The following is a 13,224-nucleotide window of genomic DNA, read 5'->3' on the forward strand; positions in this document are numbered from 1 at the left end:
GGCGGGCGGGCGGGGGGAGGAGAGGAGGCGGCGGCGGCGGCGGGGGGAGCGGCGAGCGCCTCCGGGTCACACGGGGACCGGCACCGCCCCTGCGCCGCCGCCCCGAGCCGCTAGGGGGGGCTCGGCCGCCCCCGCCCGGGGCCGCGGCGGAGCGCGGGAGCTGCCTTTCCTCTCTCTCTCGGAGCCTCTCGGCGCCGCGTCCGCGTTTCCCCCTCCTGCGCTTTATCTCCTGCCTTTAACGCTTTATCCCTCGACTGGCGGCCGGGAGCGCGGCCCGCCCCCCCCCCCCCCCCGCCGCCTCTCCCCCCCCCCCCGCCGCACCCCCCCCCGCCGCCTCTCCCCCGGCCTTCCCCCCCCCCCCCCCCGCCTTCCCCCCCGCCCCGGGCATGTGGCGGGGCCGCCTCCCGCTCGGGGCCGCGGCCGCCCCGCCGCCTGCCATCGAGTTCCCCGAGGAGAGCGCGGAGCCGCGATTCGACGGTGAGCGGGGACAGGACTGGGGGGGGGGGTCCGAGGTTTTGGGGGACCGGGCTTGGGGGTCCGAGCTTTTGCGAGGCCCCTGCGGGAGCCCCGGTTGGCGCGCGGGGGTGGGGGGAGAAGCGCCGCCCCCGCCCCCCCGGCGCCACGAGAGCCCCGGCCTCTCCCGTTAGCTTCTTTACAAAAATTGACTCTAATTGGGTTCCTAATTAGCGTTTTAAGCTTCTCGCTCAGCTCGGTGCCCTCGGTTGAGGCGAGAGGCTGTGCTGAGGAGCTGTGGGCTTGTTGGTGTTTGGTAAACAGGAGCGTGAAATCGCTAGGTTGGAAAAGACCTCTTAGATCATCGAGTCCAACCGTTCCTCTCTACCACTAAACCATGTCCTTGAGTACCTTGTCTCCCTGTCTTTTAAAACACCTCCGGGGACGGTAACTCAGTCACCCAGCCCGGCCTCGGGCCCCTCCAGGGCCGGGGCAGCCGCGGCTAACCTGGGCCAGGGCCTCACCGCCCTCACGGCGAATTCCCCCTTATGGCCAGGCTAACTCTGCCCCTCCCCGGTTTACACCCATTCCCCCTCATCCTATCACCACAAGCTTTTGTAAAAAGTCCCTCCCCAACTTTCTTGTAGCCCCCTCAGTTGTTGGAAGGCCGCTCTAAGGTCTTGGGGTGAGATCAGGAAGGCCCAGGCACAGCTGGGGCTGAACTTGGCAAGGGAGGTGAAGACCAACGAGAAGGGCTTCTACGGGTCCATCAAGGAAGGTTAAGGAGAACTTACACCCACTGGTAGCTGAAAATGGTGACCTTATACCAACAGACGTGGAGGAGGAGGCTGTCGTGGAGGAGGAGGCTGTCGTTGCTGCTAACGGCTCTTCACCCCTCCTGGGCAACAAGTCAACAAAGTGGTAACCAGGGGAGTAAACCTCCTCCCGCTGGAGGGTCAGGCTTGTGACAAGAGTGGTGAGGCCGTTGTCCTTTGAAACCGTGGCTGCCCCGTTCCTGGGGGGGCTCAAGGCCAGGTTGGATGGGCCTTGGGCAGCCTGATCCCATGGGAGGTGTGTCCCTGCCCATGGCAGGGGGGTTGGAACTAGGTAATCTTTAAGGTTCCTTCCAACCCAAATTCTTCTATGAACGTGCCCCTCGGGCTGTGCTGTTCCAGAATCCGATGTGCCGGCGGAGCTGCGAGTGGCAAATGGGTCCCAGAAGTTTATGAATTTCACTTCCACGATCCAGAACCAACTGCTGCTGGTGTCGCTGCTGGAGCATCTCTGCCACATGTACACGCACAACCCTGTTCATTCCAGGTGTTTGTTCCGAAGTCAGTAAGAGTGGTTCCCTCCTGTCATTTAAACTGCCATGCTGTGGTGTGTATTGGGTTCCTCTGTGCACCGTTATGGTGTGGTATCATTAGAAAGCTGTAGGTCTCACCCCACTGGGGCAAGAGTTATTCTGAGGAACAGAATGAATATCCTGAATCGACTGAATTAGGACTGAGGACTTGTCTTATTTTTGAAAATGGTAATAGAATATTGTAGATGCAGAGATCAGACAGTTCGGTTTCAACTAAACTGTGTGAGTTGCATCATGAGAAGAGTAGCAGTATAATTTGACTAACCGTTGAATCTGATCTAAGAACGCAGAAGAGGAATTTAATTGTAATATTTTTTTAAGAAAAAACTGTAGCATAGTCTTCACTAAATATTCCAAAATTATAGTCCTTTATTTTCCTGTAAATTCTTTTGATAGAGTTTAGGGAGCTTTCATTTTTAGGTGTGACATGTTTTTTTTGAAATCCATCTTTTTTGATATGTGACTTATTATAGGTATTTTGTTCATTGAAGCACTTAAAGCATTTGAGAAACAATCTCCAAGGCTTTTCTCCTTACTGTACATGGTTATAGAAAATCTAATAGAATTGTTTGTACTTAAAACTGAAGCCTTTTATAGCATCCAGTAATAACAATGCAGAGGACTGTAATTTTTTTTGTTCTTGAAGTCTGATGCAGATGTTTGGCCCTGGGTCTTACTGTTATCTCTGTCAAACCTGAAACTATCAGGGAAGAAAACCCAACCAAATTTCTTCCTTTTTTGGAGAGGATCAGAAAAACTCAGCTGGGTGTGTAACTGCTTGGCTTCCCAGTGTAATTGTGGAAGATGACATTCCTCCATGGGTATAGTTCAAACCAGTTTCCAAGTGGAATAAATCTAATGAATAAAAGAAAAATGTAATTCAGTAATTCTGTCTGTTTTGCGGTTTTGGCTGATATATTTGTGTTGGCAAGACAAGTCTTTTCCAAGTTTTCAAGTGTGTGTTGCTGTGCCTGATTTTGTGTAGCAAAATTCCCCGTTTTTTTATAGGTTCACTTTCAATAAATTTCATCTCCTTTAAAAAGATTGATAGGCTGACTTTTTAAATACTGGTACCAAAGAAACATCTTAAACTCCTATAAGCAAATTAATTTTAAAGCCTTGATGCTCCTAGAACTTTTAAGTACATCTTGAAGCATCTTTGCAGTTGCACCCATCTCTGGTATTTGTTAGGTTTTTTTGTCTGCCTCAGCATGGTTTTACTCCAGCTGAGAAAGATGTGAGACTTTTGAAGGGGGTGGAAAGGAGCAACCCCATTCTTTAGCATTTGTGCACAAATGTGTGAACTTGTACGTGAATTAGAAACTCATGACATTACTACTTTTCATTGTACACACATCCTCATAATTGTGGACATGCTTTGAGTTTCTCTTTTCACTGATCAAAATTAATCCAAGATTAACGAGTGAGTGAGTGGATGTTTATGTAACTCATCTGCTGAGATAAGGAAGAGGAGGTGCAATTGTGACTGTGAAGGGCATGGCAAATAGCTGTATTACGCAAAGGGGTTCCCACAGAGCAGCTCTAGTTTGGCTTTAATTAGCTTTATTGCTAAAAGTACAGGAAAATGCATTACAATAGGAGCAGCCGTTCATTTTTTCAGACGCACTATCTTTTAAATAAAATTTCTCATTTTAAAAACAACTGTTTACTTGGTCTTATTAACAGGCTGTATTTGATGTGACCTTTCTCTGTTCCTTTGTACAGTACTTCGTCAGGCTTTCACAAGAACAGGGTTGCTCTCTCCTTTTGCCTTCTGTGATGAATTTAGTACTGTAAGACTGCAGCATAACAGAGCCATTACTGAACTAATGAAAGCAGCTAATCGACAAATACTTAGTGGGGTAAGCTTTGTTAAATTTCTTTGGCGAGGCCTGCGTTAAGGAATTGCATCCAAAGAAGCTTTTGTTTGGGGGTTCTATTGGATTGGGTCTTTCCAGTAGTTACACAAGATGGTACTCCCTTTCTACCTTAGCTGTTTCAGGTGGTATGTCCTGATCTGTAGGTGCAAACCAAAACTTTTAAAGCCAATGATGTTTTGTTCTTATTAAATAGTTTTTTTTAAAGCTTAAAATATATTTATAAACACAAGCAAGGTGGTTTAAGTATTGCTACAGCTTTTTTTTTTTGACAATAGACGGACATCCATTTTCAACTTTTAACCTTTCCAGTTGATTACAATAACACCCTTGTTATTTATATTAGTGTAGGGTGTAATTCGTGTACTGTGCTCCGGGCTGAATCAGACCAGTTTGCTTATCTTGCTGCTTGAACTAAGCTAGTTAATTTTGTCTTAAGCACATTTTAGAGCCCTCATTTTATCCTGTTTGCCAGCAGAACTCTGAAAGGGCAGTAATCTCTCCAGCAGAGAGATGTTAGCAGATTACTGGTGGGTTAATAATACTTTAATTTGGTGAAGCTGTCTGCACAATGAATGACTATCAGTAACCTTATTTTCTTCTCAGAACATAGTTGTACTGTCTATTTTGATTAAGCTGTCCCTGTTGATGGCATGGTAGATGGTTTTTCTTTATGGCATGTTTTTATGTTGGGTTTTGTTGTTTCGTAGGAACTTGATAATGGAGATTCTCATGCAATTGGGTATGTATTCAAAACACTTAGACATATTAAACTTACTCCCTCTCTAATGTTCTGTGTTCCACTCTTAATTTAATTAGCACAGCATTTCATATTTTGCTCTGAAACAAGTGAAAATTTCTCCAAACTCAATTAGTGTTTGATGGGAAAGGTTGGACTCGATGATCCGGTGGGTCTCTTCCAACCTGGTTATTCTATGATTCTATGAAAATTCCTTCTTCAATACAACTCTTGCCGTTAGCCCCACCATTCAGGAAAACAAGATTTATCAGGCATAAACTTAAGGAAATAATGTTAATATTTCTGTTAACACAGAATGTGGTTCTATAGTACCTGTGCATGCTGTTGCGTTCTTCTGGTTTTCAGTGTTCACTATGGTAATGGCAAAGTATTTTCTTCTTCCTTTCATAATGTAAATGGTATTTCTAGGTTGTGTACAACTGTAGTCTATATAATAATACCTTATCTATAAACTCTATTTGAGTTTAATGCAGCCTAACTTTTTTGACTAGGGAAAAAGAAGTTCTCTTTGAAGCACAGACTTCGCGATACTTGAATGAATTTGATGAGGTCGCAAGGCTAGGAAAAGGAGGATATGGTAAAGTATACAAGGTATTCTTTACTTTCCATTGGTAACTAATTAGTTTCTGTCTAGTTTTTGTTTGAAATATGGAGTTACTGTTTTGGCTGTTTTGTTTATTTTTCTAATAGAAAACAAAAATATTAATTTTCCAATGGAACAGGTGCACACCCACACGTGTGAAAGACTTTGGCATTTAATTTCAAAAGTTGCTTAGTTGTGGTTTCTGTTTCCTGTTTGTTGGAAGCAGGATATGTCAGATTTTTTACTTTGTGTATTTTGACCCTTCTAAAGTGAATAAAAATGTCTTATCTCTGCTGTGAAGTATTGTAGTATATTGACTTTAAACAGCCACAGGAACTTGTGCACATCTGCCTTATGTAAACGACAGTTGTGGTCTCACAGATCTATTGAGAACCTCTTGAGGCAATTATCAGGACCTGTCAGTGTGGTTTTTTGATGAAGGCATGGTAGCTGTGAAGCTAGGTATTTTACAAAGAATGGGTTAGATGTTTGCAGTCCTGAAAGAAAGCAAAAGTAGAATATCTTTCTCTTAGACTGCTGGGGCCTAATCCAGTTTCATTCTCTGATGCAGCTGAGAGGTTATCTGAATGGAGTGCAGGAATTAATTTTTATAAAATAGTTGGTTCTGAAGGATTTAATAATTCACTACTCTGAACACATCTAATTTTGTCCTATTCCAATTGTTTTCAGGTCAGAAACAAGCTAGATGGTCAGTTTTATGCTATTAAAAAAATTAACATTAAGAAGGCTACGAGAAGAGATTGCATGAAGGTATTTTTTTCCTGTTTAATGTCTGATTCTGATTTAATTTAGCATTGCAGTTAATGTTTTCCCAGAATATCAAATGCATTAATATTGTATAATATGCATTCTGAATTTTTAAAGATTTGACCCTATCAATACAATACCTAGTAGAAAGAAATTAAATGAGAGGTGTTTAAGCCCATTTAAAGAAACATACCATTAACTTCTATGTGATCATCTCTGCAACTATGGAAACTGTAATTTGTTTTAAAGCTTCCAAATTTTCTCCATTACTGTAATAATTTTATGTACTCATTCTCATTCAGAAACAGTTCTCTTTTGGACCTGCTAAGCACTCAGAATAAAGAGTAGTCATTTTGTTTCTTTTTGGTCTTTTTAGGTGCTACGAGAAGTTAAAGTGCTGGCAGGGCTGCAGCATCCCAATATTGTAGGATATCACACTGCTTGGATAGAATATGTTCAAGCAGTACGCCCAAAAGGGAAGTACAGCATATTACATTATTCTTGCCTGTGTCCTGCTTATAATCTCTGTACTACTGTTTGCTGGAGAGTATTACTTCTCTGATAAAATAACTCTTTTTTTCTCCTCTCCTTAAAACAACCTCCTGCAGGTATTCATGTCCATCTATGCACTTCAATCTCTGGCCTAATAACTTATCTGTTACTTAAGGATGGGTTTGGAACTTTGGAAGTGTTTGCTTCACTTCTGATAATACATGAGGAAGATTTTCAAGTTGTGTGAAGTTCAGTTGAATGCAATGGAAACCTTTTAATGCAAAAAGTAGGGAGTTGACAAGGAGAAGAATGAATACTGGAGATATTGGTGGAGAAGTGATGAATAGGAGAAGAAAAACCCTCAAATTTGCTGCCATGTTTTGAAATCTCAGCGTTGTAGCAAAACTAGGATAAATTTCCCACTCTGCTTCTCTTCCTGTGTGGAAGAGTTTAGAAAAAGAACAAATCTGGAAATAAATACTTTAATGGCAAAGAAAAAAATCCAAGATTCCCTCTTATTTTGCTTAGGACAGGAGAGGTTTTAAATTTGATTAACTCCTTTTCATAGTTCTGCAGCGACAGAACAATCTGGAGGGTTTTTTTGTATCAGCTGCTGTCTGTAATTTTTGAGAATTTATCTACTTTTATATTCATTGCACACCTTCTTCCCTGCCCCCCCTTTTTTTTTCACTTTGGTTTCTCTGTTCTCAGCTCTTCCCACACTTTGTCCTTTGGTTCCTTTGTAAAGCTAATCCATTGGTCCCTTTCTTTCTTGTCCTTTTCTGGAATGCCTTTAGCAGTTAAATCTTTTGAACCTCTCTTAGTGGGAGGTTTGCTTATGTTCTGTATGGTTTTATTGCTTTCTAAGTCAGTGACTTGACGCCTACTCAGCTGTAAGCACAAAAGAAAATGCATAGCAAGTCAATACTATAGTAAAACAGACAAGACTTTCTAACCAATTATACTGAGAATCTGGAAGGATGAAACTTTTTAGTTCTAGGAGTACTTTGCAAGTATGTAATATTGATAATGGAAATACTAACTAGCTGCACAGGTAGGTCCTGTGGTGCTCGGTGGTCATCCTTGCCTTGCAAGATTGGCGTTTTGTATTTGGTTTTGTGTGCTAAAACAAACTGCTTTTTCACATAACTGTACAATTTAATGAAAATTATTGCCAAATATCAGACATCTACCAGGCAGCAGCAGGGTGAGGCAAAGGATGGTGCCTTAAGGAGTTTCTTTTAACTGTGTGTTGTAAGATACATTATAAACCCTAATTTTGAACAGGCTAACTTCTTAAAGGTAAAATCTAGGTGCATATGCAAGAGAGCCCAGTGTGACCCTTTTGGTGAACCTCATACAATACCTTATTTTCTTTTCAATTAAATAAAAATGGAAAACGTATTAGAGTTGGTTCTTCACAGAGTAAGAAACACTTTTTGCAGCAGCAGAGATAGCAAAAAAGATGTCTACAGGTAATGAAGTTAAATTCAGTAAGATGCTGTAGCTTAAATGTTAATTTATAGTATATATGCATGCTTTGTTCTGTAAAATACCGTATTTATCTTTCCACCCAACAGATAAAACAATAATGGAGTTGCAGCCATTATCTTGGGAGCAAGAGAGTGGCAAGTAAGTATTATAAATCTCAATTATAACATTTATTTGGCTTCAGCCTAAGGCTATTTGTGAAGTAACATTCCGTGAGTACAGAATTTAGCATATATTGCACAAGTGCTTTTTGCTTCCAAGTTATAACCAAAAAAAGTCCTAATTATCCTTGTCATTGTTTCTCTTCTGGTTGCTTAAGCTCAAGAATATTACTGGATGCTTCTGCCTTCTTTGGATCTCTCAGTTTCTGAGTGCCTACATGTAGTACTGGCCAGTCGGCAACTCTGATTAGTGCTGTGGAGTATTAGTGATAGGTCTTCTGTTTCTCTGAAGTGTTGATTAGTCCTTTCAATAGGAGATGGAGTCCTTTGGAAGTTATAATACTGTCTTTCTCAAAGTTTAAAGGAATGGATGTGCATCATACTTCTGTACAGTGAATGCTCTGACCTAGGACTGTATGTTTGTATGAGCTGTGGGGGCCGGCGTTCAGGAATCCCTGCTGGGGGAAGGTATTAAAAAGGCTGGAGCCTGCACTGCCAGTTATGTAATCCTAAAGTTTTAGATCAGGAAGCATCTGAATTCTTAGTCTGAAAAGCTTTTGCAGTAGGGGGGAAAAAAAAACCCAGTTTTCAGCCTAGTGTATCACGAATAGATAGTATAAAATTACATACACATTTTGATTTCTCTCCCTTTATTTTCAGCGATGACGGTCCTATTCAGAGTGTGGAAAGTGGTAGTTCAATTATCTTTGCTGATCTTGCCTCACAAGAAGAGAAGTCCCGTGACAGTACCAGTCATAGAAACCTGGATAGTGAATTAGTACAGAATATGGATGTAAGGAATGATTTTACCAACAGCAGTAGTAAAGAATGTATGAATCCGAATCAATGTGAATTGTCCATGGAATTACAAGAAGACTCTGTAGGTAGCGTTAGCAGTAGATCCACTGATGTGAAAAGTCATTCAGCACGGGGACCTCATTCTATTCTGGATCAAGATACAAGCACTGGAATTAAGTCCTGCAATGAAGAATGCTCCAAATATGACGTAGCTCTCTGTGGAGACTTTGAGGTGAATATAATTTTCTTCAAATATCCTTAACTGCTGTATAATTAATGACATTTGTAAAGTAGAGTTGGTAGACAGAGGAGTTATTTATAATAATAAATTTTTAAAAATGAAATGCTTCTTGAATGCAGTAAATTAGTAATGCTGTATTTGACATCACTTTGGTATCTAAACATGTTTTTAGCTTGAAACTAAGTTTTGATTTTATTAGCTTTAAAGGAAATAACTAAGGAAATACCGTACTTATCACAGTAGCAAATCAAGGACCATTTTTTTTCTACTAGGTGGAGTATCATTTGATGCTTCATATACAAATGCAACTGTGTGAAATATCCTTGTGGGATTGGATTGTTGACCGTAATAAACAATGCAACGAGAGAACAGAAGAAACTTCCAGTAAGATTCATCACTGTCTTAAAAATTTACTTATTCAATGTAAAGCAAATACTTATTTTTTTCCTAATTGGAGTCCACTTGCCTGATTTTGTTTAACTTCAGCATCTTATAATATGGATCTTCGTTTTATTCTTTTTTCACTTAATCAGGTAGTGGCTACTATTGAATCTTTGTATGAAAGATGTTGGTAAAAGAGATTTAAGTTCACGGGTTTTAGACAACTCTTCAGAAAAAAAACAAAGAATGCGTGCCTGGGGCATAGTTGTTCCCTGGCAAGATCCATGCCTGGGCAATACTTCTTATTTGGAAGTTTTTTATTGACAGAATCTGTGTTTTTGCAGAAGCTGTTTAAATAATTGAAATTTTGCTTTAGTAATAGTCTTGCTGCTACAAAATAGAGCTCTTGACAGGCAAATTTATCTGCTGTGGAAAATATAAGTACATCTTTTGTTCTAGACAGGTTACAACATACTTTAAAGCTTTTAGGTTTGTTCTTAATAATCAAAACTCCTGCACAGGCTGGTTTGTCATTGATCTAAAGAATCTAACATTTACTTCACTTGAGTGGCCAGAGGAGTTCTCACACCCTGATACCAAGCTGTCTTCAATAACTGTTGACATTTGGAAGAATAAGTCTAGTGCTCGGAAAGCATTAGAGACACGTTCTTTTCTCTGGGCTGTATGAAAAAGCATATGCTTAACAGATTGTAAGACATAAACTATATGATTAATCTTTAATCTTCGCTTTAATCGCTATTAAGATAAATCTGTTGTTCTCTTCAGTCACAGAGTAAGGTTTGCCAGCTAACTATCAGCTGACTTCCACTAATCTCTCCTGTAATTATAGTCTTTTAGCTTTCATAAGCAAAAATATGACATGCTTCATCAGGGAATGACAGAATTACCAGAGCATTTGACCATTTTCACAGGCGACAGGAGAGGAAAGGTGAATGGTATTATAGGTTAGACATTAAGAAACAGAAACTCAGGTAGGAAAAAAAGAGCAAGCGTTCAAAGTGGCAACAGACATATTAGATCTGGGTTGTTGGAGCAGGAAGGCAATGTACTGTAAAAGAATCATAATGTGGGAAATGGTAAAACCAATGAGATGGTAAGTTTATTTAGGACAGGTACAGCCAGAGGAGGTTTAGGAATTTCAGAGAGTAGCACAACAGCAGAAGGATTAGGATCCAAAGAGGAAGGGTGCAAACCAGCACAGAAAACATGTCATTATGTAAATTAGTATGATTTTGTCTGGAACTGTACTTTTCATTCTAATTCAGCACTTTGATGGAAGTAAAGAGGTTGCTAAATTCATAATTAAATAACTATCTGATGGGGTTTGGAGCAGTCTTTTCAGACAGGCATGTGCTAGTCCCCTGAACTTTTTGGGAATTTTGAGGTTAGTGACTTCTTCCTGTTTCAAAAATACTATGAGGAGAAAAATTGGTAGCTCCATTTTTAAATTATGCTATTTCTGTTAAATAATTCTTCAACATCATAAACAAAATTCAGCAAGGCATGCAACCATAAACTTAAGTAACTCAGTAAAATTAGCTGAAATAATTTAGGTTTTAAATTGGTTTTAAGGTCCATACCATCTTGTGGATGTCCACTGGACAATGAAAATCTTTGAAGAGTTATTAGAAGGTGTATGCTATATCCACAGCATGGGAGTGATGCATCGAGACATTAAAGTAAGTTCCATGAATTATTACTTGAGGTTAAAGAAAACAAAGGTAACTAATATTGTGGGAGAATTAAAGCAACTTTATAGTCAAATTTGAGATGACCTGGGCTCTTAAGAATCTTGCTGTGTTACACGTGAAAAAAATACATCATTTCCTCTATACCAATACCATACTTTCTTTACTATAAGCATTGTACTCAATTAAATTGATTTGCAAACGAATTATAATTCAGGTCTGGAAATGTCTTCTCCTTTGTGAAGCCATTTTCTTGTCCTTAACAGGGCTGGTCAGTTTGGGTTTGTTTTGTCTTGGTCTTTCCTTAACCAGAGTAAGACCTAGATTTAGGTTTTATACTGTCTTATTTTGTAGCCCAGAAATATCTTTCTATATGGATCAGATCGTCATGTAAAAATTGGAGACTTCGGATTAGCCTGCAAGGACCTCCTTTGGGATGACGCAGACCAGAGGTTTAAGACAGAAAGGATAAATGGTAAGAGAAAACAGCTTGAAGGCTTTCAGCGTTTAAATTTCTGTGATATTGAAACCAAGTAAAATGGTAGCAATGTAACACTGAGTAAGTCTAAATTGCCTTTGTAAAGGACTGACACATACTTCAGGCGTGGGAACTTGCCTCTATGCCTCACCAGAACAATTGCAGGGATCTCACTATGATTTCAAGGTAGGGAGTATTGTTTTTTTTCTGTTAACGCGTGATGATAGATAATAGGAATAAAACAAGCCTTTCAATAGGTAAATACATAAGATTTGGTAAATAGATAAATATTCCTTCTCCTGTTACTCCTAGTGTTTTTGTTGAAACATGGTTTTCAGCTTTGCCTTCTAGTTTGCTACTAATGCAAAAACTATGTCTTCCTAAGATGATCTTGAGGAACGTATATAGATTTCAGTTTGTGTTCCTTTAGTAGGGCATGATACTTTTCATATCATCATGAAACTTCCTTGTCATGAAACTTTTTCATGTCACGATTTTTAATGAGAAAAAGAAATCAAATAAGTAATTAACAATAGCTAAAAAGTTCTCTCGGAAATTCTTCTTCACCCCATTAACAGTCAGACATGTACAGCATGGGTGTTACCCTGCTAGAACTCTTCCAACCTTTTGGAACAGAAATGGAAAGAACAAAAGTTCTTACATGTTTAAGGAATGGCCAGATTCCTCATACTTTCTACAAAAAATGGCCTGTTCAAGCCAAGTACGTTAAACTCCTCACCAGCCAGAGCTCTACAGAAAGACCAACTGCTGCTCAGCTTCGTGAAAGTGAACTGTTCCATACCACAGAACATGTAAGTTATGACAATAACTTCACCCTTTACAGGATAAATAAATAGAAAAAAAGAAAATGCCCTTTGTTTCCCTGTCTGTATTGTGGTTTTGTTTTGTTTTTAACTTAAGAGGATTGTGTGACTGAGAGGGCTTTTTCCGATTACAGTATTTAGGCCACTGTATTAATGTTTCTGGCATCTTTGCAATGAGATAAATTGTCATTAAGTACAAGTAACTTAATGAAGACTGGATGGTTGATTTATATACAGATTGATGTGTTTTCATAAGTCAGAAAGCTTTTAAGGCTTTTCATCAGTTCTGCAGAATCTTTAACGATTTCCCCTTTCCTTGCCACACTTTGTTGTTTGTGGATTAAGCTGTTGTATGGAATAGGTGAAATAGCTGTGGTGCTGCAGGGCGTGTCTGTCGTGGATTGTGAATGCAATTCAAATGGGTTAATAAGGCTTTACCTATAAATGGAATAAACTGGCTCTCATTTTCAGGTTATTTCTAATCTACAAGAGAAGGTGAGACAGCAAGAGGAAGAAATAGTGAAACTGAGAGAGAGAATAAGGCTGCTTTCTGAAGAACAAGATGAACATACTAATCTAGGTTCTCCTGTTTGAATACAGGAAGGAAGTACTAACCTCTATTGTATGCTAAGTTATATAAAACACTTTTTTTACATAAAAACATTTCAATGCATTTTGATTTTCCTGTCCTTTAAAGGTATTAATCTTTTTGTCTTAATTCAGAAGTCTTCAGTTGCAGCCACGATTCATTCGTGTTGCACTTAAATTGCACTGAGGCTAACATGTTAAATAAGAATTTGGGCTGCAGGGAAAAATGTAAGGAAAAATTAAAAGTGCAGTTT

The 13,224-nt window shown here is 39.8% G+C and overlaps 2 protein-coding genes across 4 annotated transcripts in view; one reads left to right on the top strand and one right to left on the bottom strand.

Annotated features, from left to right (window-relative positions):
• The window catches only part of CCZ1 (CCZ1 homolog, vacuolar protein trafficking and biogenesis associated), a 189,154-nt gene that overhangs the window by 134,111 nt on the left and 41,819 nt on the right, over window positions 1-13,224 (bottom strand). The gene's annotated exons all lie outside the window — the stretch shown is intronic.
• EIF2AK1 (eukaryotic translation initiation factor 2 alpha kinase 1) lies at window positions 358-13,058 on the top strand. 3 transcript variants are annotated; one of them, XM_069870382.1, is made up of 15 exons: window positions 358-477; window positions 1,629-1,787; window positions 3,545-3,681; window positions 4,407-4,438; window positions 4,948-5,047; window positions 5,730-5,810; window positions 6,184-6,281; window positions 7,878-7,931; window positions 8,612-8,981; window positions 9,263-9,374; window positions 10,965-11,071; window positions 11,435-11,555; window positions 11,665-11,744; window positions 12,137-12,370; window positions 12,854-13,058. In XM_069870382.1, the coding sequence occupies exons 1-15, from the start codon at window positions 387-389 to the stop codon at window positions 12,974-12,976; spliced, it is 1,899 nt and encodes a 632-aa protein (XP_069726483.1). In that variant the 5' UTR covers window positions 358-386; the 3' UTR covers window positions 12,977-13,058. The 3 variants fall into 3 exon arrangements, with proteins under 3 accessions (XP_069726483.1, XP_069726484.1, XP_069726485.1); XM_069870383.1 differs by lacking the exon at window positions 1,629-1,787; XM_069870384.1 differs by lacking the exon at window positions 12,854-13,058 and having other exon boundaries at window positions 12,141-12,304.

This window comes from Phaenicophaeus curvirostris, chromosome 16, assembly GCF_032191515.1.
Source record: "Phaenicophaeus curvirostris isolate KB17595 chromosome 16, BPBGC_Pcur_1.0, whole genome shotgun sequence".
NCBI classification, from domain to species: domain Eukaryota; kingdom Metazoa; phylum Chordata; class Aves; order Cuculiformes; family Cuculidae; genus Phaenicophaeus; species Phaenicophaeus curvirostris.